Source organism: Caenorhabditis elegans, chromosome IV (genome assembly GCF_000002985.6).
Source record: "Caenorhabditis elegans chromosome IV".
Classification (NCBI taxonomy): Eukaryota; Metazoa; Nematoda; class Chromadorea; order Rhabditida; family Rhabditidae; genus Caenorhabditis; species Caenorhabditis elegans.
In genome coordinates this window covers 8,686,628-8,709,844 of record NC_003282.8, presented here as the reverse complement: position 1 = coordinate 8,709,844, position 23,217 = coordinate 8,686,628, and the positions used below count along the sequence as shown (strand labels likewise).

At 32.0% G+C, this 23,217-nt stretch overlaps 5 protein-coding genes and 2 non-coding genes across 9 annotated transcripts; 5 read left to right on the top strand and 2 right to left on the bottom strand.

Annotated features, from left to right (window-relative positions):
* Positions 1-4,240: 4,240 nt before the first annotated feature.
* Positions 4,241-6,961, top strand: npr-44 (G-protein coupled receptors family 1 profile domain-containing protein; the record flags this gene model as incomplete). Its single annotated transcript, NM_069094.4, has 9 exons — positions 4,241-4,322; positions 4,378-4,442; positions 4,597-4,708; positions 4,775-4,878; positions 4,924-5,136; positions 5,345-5,476; positions 5,525-5,701; positions 5,920-6,018; positions 6,716-6,961. 9 exons carry the CDS (start codon positions 4,241-4,243, stop codon positions 6,800-6,802), a joined length of 1,071 nt encoding a protein of 356 aa, NP_501495.2. The 3' UTR covers positions 6,803-6,961.
* Positions 6,962-7,143: 182 nt separating this feature from the next.
* Positions 7,144-12,109, bottom strand: ttll-11 (Tubulin polyglutamylase ttll-11). Of its 2 annotated transcripts, NM_171405.7 has the most exons (16): positions 12,028-12,109; positions 10,934-11,110; positions 10,784-10,857; positions 9,511-9,743; positions 9,242-9,369; positions 9,053-9,196; positions 8,746-8,998; positions 8,506-8,684; positions 8,243-8,395; positions 8,115-8,194; positions 8,000-8,069; positions 7,810-7,943; positions 7,667-7,767; positions 7,439-7,616; positions 7,310-7,376; positions 7,144-7,264 (listed from the first exon to the last, which is right to left on the bottom strand). In NM_171405.7, the coding sequence occupies exons 1-16, from the start codon at positions 12,106-12,108 to the stop codon at positions 7,193-7,195; spliced, it is 2,124 nt and encodes a 707-aa protein (NP_741471.2). In that variant the 5' UTR covers position 12,109; the 3' UTR covers positions 7,144-7,192. The 2 variants fall into 2 exon arrangements, with proteins under 2 accessions (NP_741471.2, NP_001367737.1); NM_001380378.1 differs by lacking the exons at positions 10,934-11,110; positions 12,028-12,109 and having other exon boundaries at positions 7,146-7,264; positions 10,784-10,819.
* On the top strand, positions 11,810-11,830 carry 21ur-14550. The gene has a single exon (NR_056323.1).
* A 652-nt stretch (positions 12,110-12,761) lies between the features above and the next one.
* On the top strand, positions 12,762-12,782 carry 21ur-12327. The gene has a single exon (NR_056322.1).
* Positions 12,783-13,280: 498 nt separating this feature from the next.
* On the bottom strand, positions 13,281-18,100 carry ints-6 (VWFA domain-containing protein). 2 transcript variants are annotated; one of them, NM_001307284.2, is made up of 16 exons: positions 17,605-17,763; positions 17,463-17,558; positions 17,030-17,347; positions 16,754-16,970; positions 16,500-16,671; positions 16,251-16,419; positions 15,939-16,160; positions 15,672-15,860; positions 15,499-15,621; positions 15,356-15,456; positions 14,886-14,980; positions 14,781-14,836; positions 14,620-14,733; positions 14,142-14,531; positions 13,917-14,013; positions 13,281-13,859 (listed from the first exon to the last, which is right to left on the bottom strand). In NM_001307284.2, exons 1-16 carry the CDS (start codon positions 17,713-17,715, stop codon positions 13,711-13,713), a joined length of 2,619 nt encoding a protein of 872 aa, NP_001294213.1. In that variant the 5' UTR covers positions 17,716-17,763; the 3' UTR covers positions 13,281-13,710. The 2 variants fall into 2 exon arrangements, with proteins under 2 accessions (NP_001294213.1, NP_001294212.1); NM_001307283.3 differs by having other exon boundaries at positions 13,292-13,859; positions 16,500-16,662; positions 17,605-18,100.
* Positions 18,101-18,331: 231 nt separating this feature from the next.
* On the top strand, positions 18,332-21,569 carry hst-1 (Heparan sulfate N-sulfotransferase 1). The gene is made up of 9 exons (NM_069090.6): positions 18,332-18,877; positions 18,958-19,308; positions 19,369-19,671; positions 19,714-20,028; positions 20,075-20,257; positions 20,304-20,406; positions 20,467-20,753; positions 20,852-21,061; positions 21,119-21,569. The coding sequence occupies exons 1-9, from the start codon at positions 18,353-18,355 to the stop codon at positions 21,398-21,400; spliced, it is 2,559 nt and encodes an 852-aa protein (NP_501491.4). The 5' UTR covers positions 18,332-18,352; the 3' UTR covers positions 21,401-21,569.
* A 465-nt stretch (positions 21,570-22,034) lies between these two features.
* Positions 22,035-23,089, top strand: snrp-3 (U1 small nuclear ribonucleoprotein C). Its single transcript, NM_001383150.2, has 4 exons — positions 22,035-22,152; positions 22,292-22,357; positions 22,471-22,620; positions 22,775-23,089. The coding sequence occupies exons 1-4, from the start codon at positions 22,036-22,038 to the stop codon at positions 22,868-22,870; spliced, it is 429 nt and encodes a 142-aa protein (NP_001370586.1). The 5' UTR covers position 22,035; the 3' UTR covers positions 22,871-23,089.
* The last annotated feature ends 128 nt before the right edge of the window (positions 23,090-23,217 follow it).

Genomic DNA, 23,217 nt, shown 5'->3' with positions numbered 1-23,217 from the left:
TTGAACAAAAAATTTATTATAGCTATTTGTCAACGGTTAAATGCTCATAGTTGCTTAGTTTTGTATAACACAAATTGAAAATAGTTTTTTTTATTGTGGCTTGAAAATTAAGCTTACAGAATGTGTCATTGTTAAGTTTAATTTCCTGCATTGTGACCTTAAATTTTTAAAATTTGAATTAAAATCTATTTTGGACCCGGGTTTAGTTCTGGAAATTTTCAATTTATTTCTTTCTTATTTTCAGTTTTAAAAATATTCAGGTGTTTTATAATTTTTGATGCTGGAATTATTTGATGCAACATTTAATTTTTTGCATGAGAAAAAAACAACTGTTGTCCAAAAAAACTTTAATGATTTGAAATTCTTCATTTCGTGGATATTATGCAAAATAGGAAACAAATACTAATAGATCTTTGAGTTTTTTTTTCATTTTTAGGTATATGCAAATCCATTCATTCTTCTTTTATTTTGTTCCTTGTTTGTCTCTCAGTTCCTCATTTTCGCATTCTTTCAGAAATCCTTCGAAAAGGTGTCAATATGTCACGAAAAAACGAGACTCTACGAAACACAATGAAAAATTCAATTGTGAACTTAGAATTCACAATTCACAATTTGAAAACTTTGATTTTTAATCTAAATCTAGGCATATTTCAGAATTACAATAATACTTCTGAACTCCTTGTTTCCTCTTCCATAACTATTTTTGGTTTCTAAAAAAGTTTAAATCTTTATCGTAGGCAAAGAAATCCTTATGATTTCAAAATTTCAAACTTAACCCAACTCTAAAAATAAGTTTAAATAGATTTTCTCCAAGAATTATTTTTTTCTTTCGTGTCTGGGATAGACCCGAAAAAAACGCAGCTCTAAATTTATTTATTTATGCAAAATGCTTGTTCTTCTAGTTCATTTCCCTTTTGCGTTCTTTCTTGGAATATCTTGATATATTATTGTTCTATTTTTATTTCTTTTCTCTAATTCTTGAACTCTTTGTAAAAAATATCTTTGTAATAAATTTTGATCTCTGTCTCAATTTCGACTCAAAAAATATAGTTTTTTGTTCCCCGTCATTCTTATCCAGCACGAGAAATAAGCGATTTTAGCTAATCCAGCCGAAAAAAAATGACTAAAATTTTGAAGGAATTTGTGCTGGAATTATCCGCTTAGTTTCCTATTTTCAAATCTTCTTAAAATTCAATAAAAATTGTTGATAAAAAATAAGGAAAAATAATCAAGATTATATTTATAGGATGGTGGAATCGGATTTTATTTTTTAATATTCATAGAAGGTATCTTTCGGTTTTAAACTATTTTTTTTATTACATCTTGAATAAATTTTATCGGCTTTTAGCTTGAAATTTTACCTCATGAACAATTAATAATACCAGTAAAAAAAGAATTTTACCTCATGATCAATTAATAATACCAGTATGTGATTTCTGCGCCTTCTCAAAAATTGTCGACATTATTGAATTTTTATTCTGAAAAATTTTATACACATAAGCTTTAATCTGCAACTGACATCTTTCACACTGACGTAACTTTTCCCATTTTTCCTATTCATTTTTTCATGTTTCGTTCATTTTGCAATTATTTATACATTATCCCCTATACAATTAGTTATATGGATATCAGGAACTTGTTCAGAAATTTTAATATTTCCATTTCTCAAAATGCACTCTTTTATATTCGCATTTTTCCATCAATTTTTTGTAATTTTAAACATCGTACTTTTTTTCTTCATTTTAAGAAGAATTTCGTTGACATTGAAGCCTTTCAGTGAAGCCTGATAGTTCTCCTTTGCCTTGTTTTGACCTCAAAAATTGCGAATTTCATTTTTAAGACTTCATTTCATTTCTCCATTTCGTGAAATTTCTTATGTTTTTGTATGTCGCTCACGAAATTTCATAACTAAAAAAAATAATGTGCTGTTTCAACCATTATATTTATATTTGAAACATTTGCTTTTCCATTAAAAAATATCCAAATGTTTCATAGAGAACTCAGAAGATGTACTGCTTTCAAATAACTTATTTGTACACTGTCTATAATTTTTAAGTTTACTGTTATACCTCAACTAACAATTTGGTTTTTGGTTTTTTTGTAACAAGTCGCTAGAAATTGAAGTTAAATTTATCACTTTTGTAATTCAGAGTGATACATTTTTAGTAAGCTTTATCATCATTTCGGTCAAATTTCCTTTTAAAAAGCATAGTTAATAGTTTTCACATGGGCCCAACTAACGTCATAGCATCAAAAATTCACTTAAAACTTTAGGGAGCGAATTGGCAAGCCATCAGAAATGGATTAAAAAATATTTTTTATTTAAAGTTCATGCGCGAAAGTTTAAAAAAAACTCAATCACGCAACTCTTTATAGTCATTTGGCCATTCAACAGATATGTAGCTAGACAAACAATTCAATTTTACAAGAGAACTTGAGAACTTGAGCCCTAAAATTGAAACTATATCGTATAAAATTAGTTTTATATTACGATATTCACTGTCATTCCGTGTCCGTGTTATTCGTGTTACATGTCCGTGTTATTGAAATTTCACAAATATCAAAAGTTCTAATATTCTAAACAACACCTACTGACCTATATGAATAAATTGCTTAACTTCTGCAGCTCTATCACATATCATCCTTAAAAATAAAAAGTCCAGAATTGCGTGACAAACTCTAATATCTTCAGTTTTCTTGGCAGGATGAAAGCGGTAGCAAATAAAAGGTGCATATTCACATTTTCCTCATTTTATTCAATTAGTTCTCATTCATATTCTATATCATAGTAGGTATTTTCTTGCAGTTTGTTTCATTGACCTATTTATGCACTAAATGAGATTTTTGCAAGTTTTTGCAAATTCACAAATTTTATGAAAACATTGTAAAAAAACGTTCTAAATAATCAAATCAGTTGAACTAACTTAACCTAAACTTGCTTTTTGCTTTTTGCCATCTAGCATATAATCCGATTTCTTAGTTACACCTTCTTACTCTATCGAATATTTATTAATTTGATCTACTACACTTTGACCGCATAATGTGAATGACCGACTAACTAGAAGCCTTCGTCACACTTTCATCTTTATAGAAATCGGAAATTTGAACGCAAAAATTAAAAGATTGACTCCACACAACCTATCATAATTTAATTTTCTTCTTTCTTCTAAACTTTAAGACGATCTGGATTTATGAATTAAAAAAATGTTATAAATGTGAATCTTCAATATTCCTACTTTCGCATATGTTTACTTTTGCAGAATTTTTGTTTCAACGGGCCGATCTCTTGCTCATTTCATTTCCAACGTTGTCTTTTATTTTTCTCTGCAACTTTCCTATTTTTTCAATCCTCGTTTTCATGAATATAAATGATGCGTCATCAAAAATTTCATGAGGTTCCAATTATTTTCAGTTTTTTTGTTTCAAAATTTCTGCAATTCAGTCAGTTAACCTAGCGATATACAATAATATTTACCAGATTAAGACAGAGTATAACTAAAAAGACTGATATAATAGTTGTACTAGTCTTCAAATTAAAAGGTTCACATATGCGCTCAGTAATTTTTAGGATCAACTTTTGGCATAAGAATATCTAAAGTTGAAAAATTTCGTGAAAAAAATCATGATACTTTTTTTAATATTTCAAACCACTTTTTTTACTCTCGATTTGTCTCTCTTTTTCATTTCTTCCGTCTATTTTTTTCGGAATAACCCAATTTGAATAACTAGCACCTCCTGATGGCGGTGTGTTTGTCTGGAGATATGGGTGTCATCATCACAACAAATTCTGCTCTTCTTCGTTTATTTGAAGCATTTTCCCAATTTTTTTGAACAAAAAAAGGAAATTCCTGAATCATTCTACTCAGGATCCTGTATTGATCGCACAATATTTTCAAATATTGAGACCTTTTCCAAGGGGGATTTTGTCTCACAACTTCAAACTAGCTGGGAAAAAATGCAGTCGGAAATTCTTATAAATAACTCTGGTGTGACTTTCGTTGTCTCTAAACAGATTCGATTTAAATAATTCGAAAAAAAGTTTGAAAACTGTTGGCTTACTTTTTATCATTTTCTTGAGAATTCCCTCATTTTCCTTGTTTGCTTATTTTTATTCGATCTCGAGAAAAAAAAGGAAAAACTAATAACTCATTTCTTCTTTTCTAACATTTCTCAAGAAACCTTTCTTTTTCTATTCTTTTCTTTTCAATTTTATTCAACAAATTTCAACTTAATTTTTTAGATGTGTGTTTCCGAAGAATTCGGGCCCCGGTTTTTCGGTTGTTTACTGAATTTATGGCTTTTACCTCTTGTCTGTGGGATCGGTACGTTTTCTTTTAATTTAAAATGTGATAATTTCCATTTGTTACTACATTTCAGGACTTATTCTAAATATTTGCTGCCTAATAGTATTTTTCTCTACAAGAGGTCATCCACTTGTACCCGTAAGTTTTAACTATGAAATGTTCAATAATTCTCGTGCTAATCGATAATATAAACTCTGTGTATACTTTTTGAATATTAGATAATTAACCGCTGGAGCTTGTCAATTTCTAACAGAAAAAAACACATTTGGAAGCAAAATTAAAAAAATTTCAGGCACTTATATTTTTGTCATTTTGCGACTGTCTTCAATTATTCTTCTCGTTTTTAGTATTATTTCTGCCAGCTCTGCACGATTTCTCACAGTCGACACCTTATTCAGCTCTAGGTTAGTATATTTGGATTCCAACAAATTTTAAGGTTAATGTTTGATTTACAAAAAAACAAATTTCAGGACAACTTGCATATTTATCCACCGGTCTCTTATCACCACTACTGCTTACATTTAATTGTGCAAGTATATGGACAATTTGTTTTATTTCAATTCAGAGGCATCGGGTATGTATGAATATTGCTGGAACCTTAAATATTTGTGATTTTCAGGCTATTCTTCGTCCTCTTTCAAGTATATCTTCTCCATCAAAACCATTCAAGCCATTATTATTTATTTCATTAATGGCTTTAATGTTTAATGGTTGCAAATGGGCAGAATTTCGGTGGTTTTGGTCACATGATCCAACGAATTCTAGTGACTATCAGTATATTCTGGCACACGAGCCTTCGGATTTAGCAAGAAATGAAAATTATCATAGGGTGGTGAGTCGGAAGTGATTGTAGTTTCAATTAAAATACTTATCGCCTATCTTATCTCACTTATATTTTCAAAAATTTCAGTTTTTTGTAAATTGCCAAATTTTCGAACCGTTCAGAAATTTTGAGTAATTTAAGACAGCCCCATCTCTAACAGTGTTCAAATACAAGTAATTGGATCTTAACACCCAATTTTAATATTTAAATATTTCAGTTGGATAATCTTCTCTACCCATTATTAGTCTACCTGGTTCCTCTTCTCCTTTTATCTGTTTTGAATTTTCGAATTTTATCAAATATTTCGAATCGAAGAGTATCATTCGATCATAAGTCACGATTTGCACAGGTAAAAAATAAATTCAAAGCATAGTCACCGAAAAAACTAAAAATTCAGGAAAGACGTTCTGTAACACTTTTGATATCAATTGTGACAATGTTCTTCCTGTGTCATACGGGTGGTCTTGCATATCGATTCGTGGATCAAGAAAAATATAATAATTCGGAATTATTTGTTCTTTTGAAGGATGTCATCAATTTATTATTCAATGTGTACTCATTCACAAATCCATTGGTGAGCTTTTCAGTTTTTACAAAATAAACCAGCAAAGCGTTTGCAATTTTCAACATTTGAAATGTAAAAACTTCAAAGAAGAATTTTACAAATAACATATTGAGTTGTATTAGGGAACAATTAATTTTCTAGGAAATTTAGTAAAAATCCGGAAACAGGAAAAAAAAAGTTTATTTTTCTAGGAGTTTGATACAGCAAAAATATTATTAAAATTGCAGCTATATTTTGTTTTTACCCGCCAATTTCGTGATCTTCGAACCATGTGGAATTCACACTTTGCATCGCCTGCTTCTCGATCCGAGAGCTATGCAATAACGGTGAGTAGAGAGGGTTGAGAAATTAGAATAAACACGCAAAATTCTGATGACGTTTGCTTATTTTTATTCTCGTCCTATATATTTTCAGTTTTTGTCAGGATTCTCAAATTTTGATGACGAAAATAGAAACGAAAATGTTGAGATAATCGCTGGTCATTGGAGTTTTGTGTAAATATTATATCTACATATGTAGCCAACATCATCTTAATCTGTTTTACGCTTTTTTTGAAAAACTATGAAAATAGTAAGAAAAAAGTTGCCAAAAGTTATTGATACATTGTGTCATATAAAATAACCATTTTTTACAAAATGTTTTTTTTTCAATAAAATCCTGAAGATTGTAAGAAAACGATGATGCAAGTACTAAAATTGACTGCCAAGAACAAATTCTTGAAAAATAATTGTAAAAGCTCTGGAAACTCGAGAATTTTAGTTCTTCTTCAATTTGAAAGCGGGAAACGGGAACTGAAGGTAACAAAAACTAACTAAATAATACAAATACTAATTTCTCACAAAACTTCAATATTTCCGAATTAATAATCAAAATCGGGAAATTCAAAAATCTAACAGCAAGATAAATAATACAAGCAACTAATTCTAATATAACCTTCAAAACAAACTAAATCTACTCCTTAACTTTATTAATTAATCTAATAAATCCAAATCTTTACAAATTTGTATATTATTTCATTTTCAGAACTCGAAGCCAAATTCAAAACATCGGCATCTCTCAATGCCATCAATTTATCGTACACCTTGCGTTAGCGGAAAATTGATTTCATGAATGATTTCTTCAAATACTAAAAAATACAAAAAAATGCATAAATTGTTGTGTTATTTCTCAATTTTTCCTGCTCCTTTGATCTCCCCAGCCTTTCATACATTTCAAGCTATTTCTCATATTTGTTTTTTTACGGGTTGGAACGAAAATAAAATTTGGTATTTTTTAAACTGTTGTTATTCTTTTTTGTGATTCTCAAGCCTTTTAATTAGTTAAAATAAAAACTATAAACATGGCAATATCTGAAATAAGTGACCTAGGTAAGTGACTTATCCTTCACTGTTTCCACATATTTTAGAAAACACGATTTTAACTCGAAAAAAACTGAAAAATCGTGAAGAAGCTTGAGAATCAAATTTTATTGTACAATTCAGAAAAAATTAATTTATTAACCTAAAGTCGCTCGTTGATTTTTGGTAAATGCGCAAAACTGTTCGGGTTGTTATTGTCATCGGTGAAGTTTTGCTGAAATTGTTGGCTTCAGCTGAATTTTTAAAATTAAAAAACTACCTTCCGTCCATTTGTTCCAGATCGATTTCTCGCCATACGAGAAGGTAGCATATAAATTTCAACATTTCTGGAATAAAAAGATAAGGCTTGGCATTTATGTTTGAAATTCAAGCTAAATCTTATACTAACCCAATAGTTGAATCAACTTCAGCTCTTCTTAACCTTGCTGATCGAACTCCATAACGTCTTAAACTCATATCGCAAAAAGATAAAAGTCTCTGCACTTTTGATAATAAATCATTTTCTAACACAAACTTCTTTTCAGCAATGAAAAACAAAAACATTAGAAAGGCGTGGAATGGGAGACCTGAATTAATAAATTCAAATAATCAACTTGTAAGTATTTGAGAAACAAACCATTTCCATTTGTTCTTTTCTCTCCAGTGAAATAATAATTTATTTCTGAAACTTTTGCATCCACATGCACAACTGGTATAATATCTATCAAATTGCACTTCCTAAATTTAAAATCTTTTTTCAGTGGCGAAAAGTTTAAGTACCTAACAAATTGCTTCAAACCAGCGTTCGTTATGTTAACATTACTTCGAAGTTGTACAAACTGCATGTAAATATACATGGCTTTGTCAAGAAAGAGCAAATGTCCACTATGAGCTCCATAACGAGTTGGGAAAATCTGAATGACTTATGAAGGTAATGCTGATACATTTTTCTAAAATCTAAAATTCTCACCTCACTCAAATGTGGCTTCCGCCTCTGTTTGATTGTCTGCATATCATCCAGTGATTTTGTTTCCCCTTTTCTGAAATTAAATTGATAAAAACCTATTCCTTTTGTGACTACTCACAGGCTATTATTTTGATACTCTTCTTCCATGAGTCCCAATACCAAAAGTAAAGTGTCTCTAACCAGTGGAATTTTTATAACCTGTAACATTTCTGTTTTGTAATTTTTTTCGGAACTCATCTCGATTACCTCGTCGACAATACTTCTCACACGTTGTCCACCCTCCAAAAGTGTACGTCCAGGATGTGGAACAATATGGTCAGCTGTTAGAGATGGTGCTGCATTTACTTCGAGAAGAATTGGGGTACCATCTTCCCGAATCATTACATCAAATCCCATTATCTACAAAATCACATACTTTAAATTTACTTTATAAGGTAAGTTTTTAGGTAGAAATGTAGTTTAAAAATCGAAAATAAGTTTGTAAATGTCTACAGTTATTTTTGTCTCACCTGAAAGCATTGAGGACCCGTTGAATCATAAAAATGATGTTCATAGTGAAGCATGATTTCTGGAAGCATTGCTAGAGTGGTTTTTACAAGAATAAGTTTGATGTCATGCCATAAGCGTTTTGTTTTGACACCTCGAGATTCTAATTGATGGAATACAGTAGAGAGAAGACGTTTACTTCCTGCAAAATGTTTTGGATGATAAATCCAACAATTTAAATCGGCTAATTGAGTCATACTTACCTCTTGTTTGATCTTGAAGTGTATTGCTATGAACATATGCTTCATTTGCCTTATTCAGTGAATAATTTGTTAAATGAGCATAAAGATTCTTGAAATTAGACGAATCAGGTTTTTCATATTTTTCTGTGCAAAACCGGGCCATTCCTTCGCGAGCAACATAAATAGACAAGGGATTGATGCTTTTTATAACTCCGTATACTCGAAAATCGAACTTCAATTTATCATTCATCAATAATGGATCAGCTACATACTCCTGAAAACTTGGAAAACGATGCAAATTTAATTAAAATATTGAATAAATTCTCACTTGAACCAATTGTCTCTGATCAACATTTCTGATTTGATTTGGGCTATTAATTAAGTATATTCCAGTTCCTTGTGCTCCTTCGTCAGGCTTCACAATAAACCACATTTCAGTTTTTCCCAATGCTTGAGCTTTTCGATAGAACGCCTTAAATTAGCAATTTTAGAAATGTATTCAATTTGGAGGGCTTACGTGAAAATCAGCCAGATGAGCTGGTAGAAACCATGAATTTGGATAGAATGCATATTCGTCAGGAAACAATTTTTGCATAGATGATATTGAATGAGTTAATGATATTTTCTTCGCCAATTCGGTCATACCTGAATAATTTCATTTATTGCATACGATATACAACAAAAAGTGTTATTTTCGAAAAAAAAATGATGGCAAAATCTTAAAAAGTACATTTTGGTTGAAATTTCAAAACGAGAGAAGTTCAAAAAAATGTATTATCATCTTACCTGGGAATTTATTAACCCTTGACTGTGGTGAAGTAACAATTTTGTTCATATCCGAAAGTACAACATTATGCCAATAAACATCACATGGTTGTTTATCTGAACGTCCATCCGGATATTCAATTATTCCTATTTTCTTAGAACACAGTGAAACCACATATTGATTTGATTTTGCCCGTGACGTGTCAATTGTAAAGCGACGAGATGCGGTATTTCTTGAACGGATGAACGATGAACTGAAAAAATATTTATAAAATGTTGTTTGACATTACCCAACATAAGCTCACCTCTCACCCAAAAAGTTTAGACTTGACTTAGAAGCAAACTTTGCACGATATATTGCTGATCCAAAAAAAATTTGGGCAAACACTTTTTAGCTTTTCAGAATTAAAAAAAAAAGATGAGATAAATTTTTAGACGACAATGCTTAAATGCGTTTCGAATGTGTTTAGAGTAGGGCTGCTTACTCAGCAGCCCCCCGCAGCCCCGTAGCAACACAGTATCAGTAATATCCCGTGCCAATTTTAATAAAACTGAAAATAAATAGGGTTGATGGTGCTAAAGGGCTGCGAAAAACATAACTGGGAGGAAGCTGGAATGCAAAGGGCAGCGAAGGGCTGCGAGGGCAGAAGGCTACAGTGCTAAAAGGGGGCTGAGCCCCAGCCCCTCAGAAAAAAGCTCATACTTTCAGCCCTTCGCAGCCCAGCTTCAGCCCGGTTCAGCCCTTCGCAGCCCTTTAGCAACATCAACCTAATTTATATTCAGTTTTATAAAAATTGGCACGGTATATTACTGATACTGAGTTGCTACGGGGCTGCGGGGGCTGCTGCCTAAGCAGCCCTAGTTTAGAGTTCAAATGGTGAGCTAAAAACTTTTAAAAGCATTTATGTCAGCAAATTTTTGTGCCATCAAAGTATTTATGAACACGATTAATAGACAAATTGAAATTTGTTTGAAAGCTACATTTTAATAATTTTTCTGCTTTAAAGAAAGCTTTTGTAATTGTTTTTATGGCTCAGCAACATTATTTAAAGAATGTACGGTACATTTCCTTTTCTACCCCGCATTTTTAAAAGAATATTATGGGTAGAAGGAAATGTACCGAATGTACTTTTCTTTTTGGGGAGATTTGCGATACATCGACGTTAGAATTCAATGAAATTTTTGTTTCAAGAATGTGAATTTTTCTCCACTTTTCTGTGCAAATATATAAAGTCAATTATTTAATTTTTACTTTCTAATTGCTTGAAACAATATTTTTAAAACTCATACTTACTTTGATATCCCACTCGGTGGTCGATTTTCCATGATAGAGCTCAACGATGAAGACCTCGTGAGTGGAATTGGCAGCTGAAAATAAGAACTTTTGCACTATTACGTTTTTCAAGTATAAAAACTATAACAATGCAACAAAAAAAGGGTGCACCTTATTCGGTTCAACCTGCAGAGAAACACGTCGATTTGAACTCAATTGCTCTTTTTTGTCCTTTTCCTTTTCCCTATACTCTTTTTTTGCGAGTGCCACCTTGTAGAATAATTGGTCGTCTTTTAATGGTTCTTCGTAGAACTCAACGGGTTTTATTGCATAGGATGGTGTTGAGAGCTGGAAATATAAGAATTTTGGATTGAACTTTAACTTTTTTTTATGAACATGTTAAAGATTTTGGGTACTTGTGTATTATAGACACACACATTTTCAAAAAATAAATTTCATTCAAATTTTGACCGGCTAGCTAGATGAACGGTTATCGTAGTTTTTAGGCTAAAAACTATTTTACAGTAAATTACTGAATTTAGACAAAGATATAAATTTTGAGAAACAAATATTAATTTTTTAATTAGGACTATTGTGGTATAGGTTAAGCTGCAACGGTAAACTGAACAAGACTGCCTAGAGTTAAAATTTTTTGGAACATTGAGGTTCATAAATTATTTTTTGATAAGATTGAAACCCCTAGATAGCAATCACCATTTTCGAATTCTTAGTAAAATTGGAAATTGTGGTATAAAAATTCATGAAGTGGGGTTGCAAATTGGGGAATGGATTAATTTCTGTCTGAAATTTAGATTCACATAATCTTTTTCTCAAAATATTGAATTTCAAAACAAATAAGAAAAGAGCAGAAAAGATAAAAACAGAGAGGAAGTAAAAAACACGTATCTTTTCTGGTTGCTATGGAGAAAGAAACCCCCTTCATTTTCTTTGTGTCTAAAAATCAAAGAAAATTTATTTATCATATTTTTCTTTTTTTTTCAGTTTCACATTGATAAGAAAATTGAATGAGAATTCTGTGGATTTTAATTAGAACCAGAAAAAAAAAACTAGATATGGAAAATTATTACATTTTTTGTTTTAAAAAATTTAAATAAATATTCAAATCTACAATTATATCCTTGAAGAAAAACTTGTGTTAATGCCAAGTGATTTCGTTTTAATAAATTCAAACTTGTTCAATGATAAATAGATATACGTACTTTGATAATATCATTTACTTTTTGACTATTATTGGATTAACTCACATCTGTAGGATGAACTTTACTTGTTGAAATTGAACCAACTGGATTGTCCGAACAAAATTCTGTTGATATCTTGCAGCCCATTAATCATATTATCACCGGTTTTAAATGAAATATCTGAATTAATAAAAGTTACATGACATTTATTAGAGAGAGAAAAATATAATGATGTAGATTTCAGACTGACTCAATTCTCAAAACAATATACCCAGAATCAGTAATTGAAAAAAAGAGCGTATACGTAGGCATAGAAATGTCGGAGCAAGGAAAGCGGTGTTTGGGCGGAATAGTCGGGCAGTTACCCGGCAACGTGCATAAACGAAACAAGTGCAAAGAAAATGTGATCACATTTTCAATAATTCCTGAGAAGAAAGTGCTAGGTTTCCTGAGAAATTATCAGTGAAACTTTTTAGAGGTGGAATAAAACTTTGGTAAATTGCCAAAATTGCCAAAAACTTGGGCCTTCTGAGAAATTTATCTGGACTTTATTACATGTTTGAATATAAATATTTGAAACATAATTCAGATATAAAATTAGTAAAAGAAATATGTAGTTTTTAGAGACTTCCAAATTTTAGATACAAAATTGAAAAACTGCCATTTTTATGTAAATAACTGTAGATATGACCTAGAACTGTAGATAACTGTTTTAAAAAAATTTAAGTTTTTTTTGATAATATTTGGTTTCAGTATGTTTCACTTGATTAATAATATTAAACAAGAAAAATACAAAAAGTTCGATGCAAATAATTGAAAGACCAAGAAGTGGGCGGCGCTTACTTTAGTAACTATTTTGTTGAGAAACTATTTAAAATGCCTATATTAGGTGAACAATCGAGCTATTAAAATTAAAAATTACAATTAAATGAATATAAATTGGCGAAAATCCTAAGAATTAAGAAAAAAATGTTTTTCTATTATATTCTAACCAAGGCGATCTTTCACATAAACTCAAAATTTCCAAAATTAAAAAAAATACTACATTAAACTTTTCAAAACATATTTTAGTAAAACAAAGTTGGGCTGACTCTAGAGTTCTTTTCGAAAAAAAAATGTAATAAGGATACTTTGAATATTAAAAAAAGTATTTTCCTTCTCCTTCACAGCACACGACCCCTCAAGTGACCGGAAGTAAAGTAGCCAATATATTTTTTGTCTGACTGAACTTTTTATTTTTTGAAGAAAAGCATAAGCCATGTTTTGAAAATCTTGAGGACAACAATATTAGTATTTATTGTTCAAAAGTGAAAAGTGGCTCCATTCTAATTTATTTTCAATGTTTCCACTTACAATTTTTAAATCATTATGCTGGTAAGTAATTAAATTCTAAATCGCATTGTTAGTTGCAGATATTGTGTTTTATATAAAGTTCAAAGTGTTCATTTTGACTAAAAATGTTAAATTAATTTAAATAAAAAAAGAACATAAAACCTCGAATAAAACAAACTGGGGTGATGAAAAAAGAAAGAAATGGATAATGGGGCAAAAATCACAAAAGTTTTGAAAGAGCACCTAGAAAGAGAAGTTAAAAAACGATCAAGATGTTTTCAGTTAAATTTCAGAGGGATTTAATTTTCAATAGGAATACTCAAAGGAAAAATAATAATTAAAAAAACAATTTAAGATGCATAACATCACAAAAAATCACCAAAACATCGCTTCGTCATCAAAAAATTACAAAAAAAATCAAACAGTTTTCAGTCGATTTTCGAGACGTTCAGTGAGTTGTTTCAATTTGAATCGTTGAGATTCTCGTAGGGCATATTTAATCAATTGTGAACATGCTTCTTGTGTTATTCCAGCTACTAGTGTCATTATTTCTTCGAACGCACAATCTGAAAAAGAGTTTGTCAATGAAGTTCTAATTTGATTCGTAAAAAATTGAAACTAACGGTTTGCTGGCTTTCTGATAATCGACCCAATTCTAATTTTTCGTGTGAGAATTTCCTGACTGGATAGAATACTTGCAGGTGGAACTGGTGGAGGTTTCTGTAAAAATATTTTGAAAAAAGTACGTGTTTTTTAAAACGTTAATTGATATGAAATTGCTGAGTTCTTCGATTTTCCGGGTGAACCGTTGTTATTCTAATTCACAATAAATTTGATATGTTGAATACCTTTATCTTTGGCTGAACCTGTGCTTCTTCTTTCTTCCTCAAAGCTTGAACTTCATCTAAATTCTTCATTAATTGATCATCAGAATCCATTTCTTGTAATTGTAGATCATCGAATTCGGAAATTGGAGTATTCATTCCACTTGTTCCAGGAGTTGTCATATCTGAATCTTGATCAAATGTTCCCAAACTTGATGATATGTCAGAAATATCTGAGCCAGCTGATGATCCGCGCATCGATCGACGTATTCTGTACTGATCATATGCGTCGATTCCAAGTGGTCCACGTCTTCGTTTTGGAGGTCCTCCACCTTGACGGCCTTCTCCACCAAATCGTTTTGGTTGGCCAGAAGTCGAAGGGGAATTGTTATCCACTACAGCACTATCCATAACCTGTAACGTTTCGAACTTTTGGATATAGAATTTCCGAGAAGTTGAATTAGCCAAGAATCTATATATTTTTATGATATTTTATACTAACCTCATCGATTCCAGCACCCAAACCTTTCAGTTTGTATGGATTTCCGAATGCATGAGTACGATCCTTTTCTTCATCAATTTTACGCATCGGTTGACCGTAGTACTTGACTCTTGCCTGAAATGTACTTTTTTAATACTATAATTGTATAGTTTCAAACTGACAGCTTGATACGGCTCGTATTCTCCCATGAGCTTTTGAGGCATGTTGTGGAGCTCTTCTGAAAAAAAAACCAAGTCATAAAGACATTGGGTGGAAGAAGCACAAACCAAGTGTGTTGAATCTTGCTTTTGTTCCAAGTTTAGCCATATCGAGGAGAGTAATCTTGTTCGGATCAAACATCAATTCGATATTCGCTTGAATTCTACAAAAAAAAGCATTTTATATACCAAATACATTTTGCAAAATTATTTGAATAACCCCATAATGGGAAAATACGGTAAAATAGGCATGTAGAGTGGGTCGGGGTAGCGCCCCCGATACACATATTTATGTGAAAAAAATTGTCAAAAACTTTTTTAAAATTTTTTTAATTTTTAAAACTGTTCTAAAAGCTGAAAATTAAAAAATGCCATAGTTTCTACAAAATCAGAAAAATTGGAAATTTTCCGAAAAGTGGGTCGACTTATTCAACAGGCCTACGATAAAATATGATATTTTTGAATTTGTGCAGTTAAAAATAATCAAGATTCGTAAAAATAAAATCTAAAACCGGATATTTCAATAAAAAAATAAATACCTGTTCAGCTTGCTGGTAAGATCTTCAATAGGTGAAGAGTAAGGAGTACGGTAAGCAGAATCCAACTGAGCATCAGTAATAGATGGTGGGTAAAGTGGAATCTAAACGAATGTTTTGACATTTTGAATACGTTCTATATTTACCTTGAAATCTCCTGCATAAATAGGAGTAGACTCATATCCTTCTAGACTATCATCCTCAATATCAACTTCACTGTTTCCTAACCCAATAATGGTAGATCTGGATGTGATTCGTTCGATTCGGATCTATAAATTACCAATTTTCAAAGAGGTTTTTTTCGGTTTTACAAACTAACAGAAGGATTAACTATTTTCAGAGTCTTTGAATCATTTAACTTGGAGGCGATAGCCATTTGATCTAATTCTTCTCTTGCTTTTGCTTTAAATCGATTCAGATTACTCAGTAGTTGACCTGGATAAAACATGCTCATTGAGCTCGAATAATCTACTTTCACATCGAACTTGTCCAAACAAACACGGATTTGCTGAAAATTAACCGATTTAAATCTAGAACATTGTTGAAACTATGTTTCTCAATAATGTTTCTATTGTTAAAAACCTACCGTATTGTAGTAGAATGGAACAGTGTGAAAGTATGATTCCAGCTTTGATCTCCAAACTTGCGACTTGTTTAAAAATGGTTCTTTAACGATTTCTTCAACAAGTGAATAGAGCATTGGGAAATTGAATGGCATTAATATTAATGTAATACCAGTTCCAAGAGTATTCATTCGTAGACATCCAAATGGAGCTGTTGGTCCATTTGATGAACCTTCCATGTATGTCTGAAAATAAGAAGTTTATTACATAATTTGCAACTTCTTAACTGTATTACAATTATAAAAAGTAATGAAAGACTTTAAATAAATTATTACCCAAACTGTCATATCTTTGCGACCTTGTAATATCTCCATAATGATATCACTAATACCACCAGGTTCTAATTCTAATTTATCAACTGGAAGTTCTGGACGAATATGAAGTGGAAGTGCAATTGGGGCACACAAAATGACTGGATGTGATGTACGTTGAGGAAGTTGATCCCTGGGAAAGGTTTTTTTAAAATAAGGAATTAAGTTTCTTAGTGTTTTTGTTGTAATACATTTGTATTACACATAACTTACATAGTTCTCATCGGAAAGAAACTCTCTGGAATTGGCCAATGGCATGTTACTGGGCGTGCTTGTGGATTCAAACGAGAAATAATGTTTGTGACTGGTCTTTTATCGATAACTTTCTTAAACTTCATTTTGACAAGATTCACTTCATCGGAAGTTATTGGAGCAGCTGTAAAGTCTTGACGGCGGTTTTAGAAAATTATAGTAAATAATATTTGGAAATTATATCATATTAAAACTTTTGCGTTTCAAAAACATACGTATTGCTGGCAGACACTCGAATCGAACGCCAATTTTGTATTGATTACCCATCGCCAAAAGATAATCAATTGTAGTCTGAATTTGACGAGGTGATACAATTGAGAAGCTTCGTCCACCTGTCCTGGCGCACAGCCTTTCAATGACAGGCATATCTATGTCAATTGCTGTTAGCTGGGAAATTGTTGGACGATATGGAGTGGATGGAATACGAAATACCTGAAAATTAGATTTTTTTTTTTCATACAACTTATATCTTTTGAAAAAATTATTCTCACCACGGTATAAAACTTTTGATCCCATCTAAACGCATCCCTCGTCATTTCCGATCCAAGAAACGGTGGATCAAAAAAAAGTCGAAAATCGATTGGAATTCCAGCAACACCACTTCCATCAGTCAATAATATCATTGTAACCGGTTCTGTATTTGAAATAAGTCTTCCTATTCCGACACCATCAATTCCAGTTTGAACACGACTGACATGAAGAACTTTGAAAGCTTCAAGAATGGCATGGTGTAATTGACAGGACCCGTAAGGAAGATGAAGTTTCTTTATTTCCTCGATAACCACTGCACCAAGTTTTTCACAAGCTACCTGAACCATTGTGTTATTATAAGTACGATTTTTGTCAACTCAAGTTTTTCTTTCAATTGATTATATTTTACTGCAGTTTGAAATTGTTTTTTTTCTCATTTTATTGACAACTCACTTTAACATTTTTAGGATATCTTGCTTGTGTTGTCATTAGAAAATATTTGTCTGTTTCTCTTCCAACCATCATTCGATTGTCACCTTTTGTCCGCTGCTTCAAAATAAATGGAGTATATTATGAAAAAAAATATATTGCGAACCTTGATAAAATTTTCGATAAAATTCTTTGCCAAATCGAAGAAGGAGAATTGTGGATGTGCACGGGTGGACATGGATCCACTTGTATCCAAAATGAAGAAAAAACACGGCATTTTTGATTATTGATATTTCATTCGAATTTGCCAGTTTAGATCCTGAAAAGATTTTTTATCGGGTCTTTGAACTGGGAAATGCTGGGAAATTAAATTGGCAAGAACTATGATTTTCGAGAATAATTAAATCCAAAATTTATAAAATCTAAATCACTTAATTTTCTATACGCAATAATGAGGTACAAAAAAAACTGCAAAGAAACTAATTTTTAATATCGCTTGTCTCAAAAATAAGTATAGCCAGCGTATGTATCTAGGTTGTAACTTTAAAAAGCACAGCAACAATTTGTATTTGTCATAGACTAAAAAACTGTCTTTTTAAAAACTTTTAATAATTAAATTTTAGCAATTTCCCAACAATTTCCTATTTCAAATTTCGTTTTTACATACGAAACTTATTGCGCGTCAGGTTCGCTACAAAGTACGCAGAGCACTGTGTTTGCGTACAATGTATTTTATATTACGACATGTCGCGACAATTAATTTTTTTTCTATAAAATTCTATAATAAAATAAAATAAAATATAAAATAAAATTCTATAAAATGATAATTTTCAGTTTTTATCGGTTACCTTCTTTTCGAAAACTTAATATAAAATTTTTTCTCAATTTTTCAGATAAATGTTGCAAGCTGTACGATGATAATAACCCCCTACCTCAATCGTAAAATTACAAGACCGCTAAAATGGATTTTAGCGTTAATTTTCTTATATTTGATTTATATATGCTTATTTTCCAACAATTCGAAGCCACCAAAACCAAGAAAAAAGCCAAAACTTGTGGAAAATTACACGTGTCCGTTTGCAAGAACAGAGGGCACTGCCAGTGAAAATCTATTTTTCCACACTAACAATGGAACCGATGCACGAATTTTAGTAATTCTGGACTCACTTTTTTCGAGACATGGAAAAACGATAATTCAAATTTTGAACTCTCAAAAACTACAGTTCAAGGCAGAAGCTGTTTCAAAAAATCTCCCAGTGCTAACTACATCACGAAGAGGGAGATATTCGCTTATAATAATTGAGAATTATTATAAATATTTGAATATGGCACAATGGAATCGCCAATTATTGGATAAATATTGCAAAGAATATCGAGTTCCCATGTTTTCATTCATGTCGAGTAAACCGAATGACCAACTCAAGCGGATAAAAATCAAGGTGAGATTTTCCGGTTTTACTAAGGTTTGTAAATTGGATTTAATTTTATTAAAACAGTTTCATATATTAGTTTTCTTCAGGGAAGTTCACTTTGGATGTGGCAAAATCAACGAATTCAACGACTCGCCGTCACTCCATCCATAATTCACAGAATCTCTAAAATAGGAAACTATCGGCAATTTTCTTCATCAGATCCAGCCGATTGGATATTATTTGAAACATCCGAAAAGTTCGAATCAGTTCTATCTGGAACAGTAAAGAGTGGTTATGAGAGAGCAGTAGTTGTTAGAGACAAAGGATTAGAAGATGGCGTTGAAAGAATAATTTTTGGAAGAAATTTGACAGATTTTCAAGTTAAAATCACATTTCTGGATGCTTTATGGTGGGCAATGGGTAACCAGAAAAGCTTCACACTGGATAGATTTGTACAAGTAAGTACAAGTTTTCGAACAATTTATCAAATTTGAAGTTAGAAAATATCAATTTTACAGGTAGACATCGATGATGTATTCGTAGGTGCCCAGGGAACTCGGATAGTAGAAGAAGATGTGCGAAAATTAATTTCAACTCAAAAAGAATTTCGAAATTATGTTCAAAATTTCACATTTATGCTAGGATTCTCGGGGAGTTATTTTCGAAATGGAGATGATTTGGAGGATCGTGGAGACGAGTTTCTCGTTGAAAATGCTGAAAAGTTCGTGTGGTTCCCACATATGTGGAGGCACAATCATGCTCATGAACATAATTTCACGTATCTAGAAGCTATAATGGCTCAGAATAAACTCTTTGCGCAGGTTTGACATCAATTTTTAAAATAAAATATATATCCTATTCAGAATATGCACCTTCCTGTTGACTATCCGTATGCGATTGCTCCGCAACATGATGGTGTATTTCCAGTTCACGAGCAATTATTTAGAGCGTGGAGAAAAGTTTGGAATGTTTCTGTAACTGCAACTGAAGAATATCCACACTTCAAACCAGCAACAGCTCGAAAAGGTTTTATTCATGCTGGAATACATGTTTTACCCCGGCAAACATGTGGATTGTACACTCATACTCAACTGTTTGATGAATATCCAGAAGGATTTGATAAAGTTCAAAAAAGTATTGAAGGAGGAGATCTTTTCTTTACGATTCTATTAAATCCGGTTATCAGCAAATTATAGAATCAAATAGAAATAAATAAATTTACAGATTTCGATCTTCATGACCCATCAACAAAATTATGCTTATGATCGTCTGGCTCTGTATACTTTTGAAAATCTATTTCGATTCATAAAGTGCTGGACGAATATTAAACTTAAATGGCAAGATCCTCTGACGTCATCTCAGCTGTACTTTCAAAAGTTTCCTGATGAAAGAACTCCTCTGTGGACGGTACAAGCAATGCAACATATTAATTAAAAGTATTTTAATTTTTCAGAATCCTTGCACCGATCCACGTCATCATGCGATTCTTCCTCCATCTATCAACTGCACTAAGAAATCATTGCCTGATTTGTTGATTATTGGACCTCAGAAAACTGGTGTGTATTTTTATTTATTGCTGATGTATTATTACAGTTAAATAAACACCAATATTTCAGGTTCTACCGCGTTGGCAAGTTTTCTATCTCTTCATCCAAATACTTCACAAAATACGCCAGTCCCTGGTAGTTTTGAAGAAGTTCAATTTTTCGGTGGTCAAAATTATTTGAAAGGCGTTGAATGGTATATGTCAAACTTTCCCAGCTCGTCTACAGTAACCTTTGAAAAAAGTGCAACATATTTCGATAATCCATCGGCGCCGAAACAAGCCGCTTCCCTTGTTCCACATGCAAAAATAGTGATAATTCTTCAAAATCCTGCACAAAGAGCTTATTCGTGGTTTCAGGTAATATTTTTATTTCAAACAACTTTCAAAAATGTTGATAATTTCTAGTGTTCCACCTTTTTCTGAAACTCTCATCTACATAATAATTTCATTTTCAGCACATCCTTGCCCACGAAGATCCAGTAGCCATTACTGCTGGTTCATTGGAAGTTATTCTTGATTCAAATTCCACTTCATCGAAAAAAGTACGACAGAGGTGTATATCTGGTGGACGATATGTTCATCATCTGACAAAGTGGCTCGAACATTTCTCTTTACAACAAATGATTTTTGTAGACTCTGATGAGTTGAAGATGAAGCCACCAACGGTATTTGAAAGAAAAACTGAAAGAAAAAAAAAAGTAGTTTATTTTTTTATTTTTCAGGTACTCAACTCTTTATCAAAATGGCTTGATCTACCGGAATTTCCATTTGAAACCTACATACGCTATAGTCCTTCAAAAGGATTTCATTGCCGTTTGTTGGATGGAAAAACCAAATGTTTGGGAGAAAGTAAAGGTCGAAAGTATCCGGAAATGCCTGAAAATCTCCGTCGCAAACTGGATAAAATCTTCTCGCTAGACAACTCGGCACTTTATAAATTTTTACGAAAAAACAGACTGAAAATTCCCACGTGGCTTGAGGAATCGGTTAGAATTCGTGCATAATTTACACTACTTTTTCTTGTACTTTGCCATAACTGCTTGCTCATTTTTGTAACAAATGCCTGTACCTATTGATCTTTCGCTTGTTTATTTTTTAATACGGGTTTAAATTTTTTAAACAAAAATTGAAATTTTTCCCGTGGAAAAATCTATAAATATACAATGTAAAATCAGTTATCTTCTTCTCAATGTTTTGTGCATATTTACGACTATCTCACGATGCCCAAAATCAATCGATACCAATTGACAGAGTCGATATTCAACATTAAATGCGTCCAAACAGCACTGGGCGCGTCTGAATAACGACAACACCTTATATCTATTTTAACCGAGCATTCAGCATCCAAAATATAATTCATTTCCTTCTTTGAAAAACTATTTCATGATGATCTTGAATTCGTTTTTATTTTCGTAGAAAATTTTCGTTAAAAACCAAATTTGAACACCCACGTGAATAAATTACTGACGCTTTTCTCGATATGTTTGCGTATTTCTCGTGCCCTGTTGACACACTTTCGGAGCAAGAATTTTTTGAAACCGATTTTCGAATACTCTCAGTTTTTCGTGGTTTATATTTTTCATTATGCTTTCTTTTCTTGGTAACAATAGTTCAAAATGACAAAATCTTAATTTTCAGCATGCCAAAGTACTATTGTGATTACTGCGACACATTTTTGACACATGACTCGCCATCAGTGAGAAAAACGCACAATGGAGGAAGAAAACACAAGGATAACGTCAGAATGTTTTATCAGGTAAGTTCCTAACACGCTATTTTTCAAATAAAGTGAGCTAGTGTTTGATATTATCGATTTTCTTCTAAGAAGTTTCTGTTTTGTAAATAATGCAATTTTTATTTAATTGGACATGAACTATAAAATCATTTTATTTCAGAAATGGATGGAAGACCAAGCACAGAAGCTTGTTGATCAAACTGCACGGGCATTTGCCACAAATAGAGTAAGTTGTTTTAAAATACAGCTTTTACAACAACAAATATATAATCCAGTTGTAATTTAAAAATCAGCGTCCTTTTTGTTTGAAAACAAGTATAAACCAAAGTCAATTTTCAGATGCAAGGAGCCGTACCACGTACAACAATGGGAATGGCCCCTGTACCACCAGTGGGTCATCATCCGATGATGGGAGGTCCCCCAGGAATGCCAATGATGGCTCCTCGACCGTTCCCTGGACCAGGAGTCGGATTTCCAGGAGCACCAGGGGTCAGTCTTTTTAAAAGATTACACTGAAATGCAGCTGAAATCTAAATTAAAATTGTGTCAATGCAGATTTGACTGACATTTTAGAGTTTAAAGAGGACTATGTATTTTTTTTCTTGAAATATTAAAAAGTCTCGCCAACAACTGAATATTTCAGATGCCACCATTCCCAGGAGGGCCTATGGGTATGGCTGGACCACCAGGAATGCCACCAATGATGCCACGTCCACCACAACAATTCCGTCCGATGTAAAATGAATTCGATGTTTCCTATGGAAATTATTCAGAATGCTTAAATTGTTATTGTTTTGGGTTTCTGCCAAGTGTGCACAAAAAATTTCATTTTTCTTTTTCAAATTATCAACTGTTTCCAAGAAAAATCGTTCTGAAGTTTCCTAATTCGTGAACATTATATAATAATAATTTATTTCTGTTCCTGGTCTCAATTTTTGTAATGAATATTTTTATTTTGAAATCTAATCTGTTAATACTATTTCTGTTTATCGTTTTGTGATGTGTTGACTTTGCATGGTGTGATTATCTGAATATTTTGAATTAATTTTAATAGTTAATCCCTCTTTTCTTAACAGAAAAGCAAAT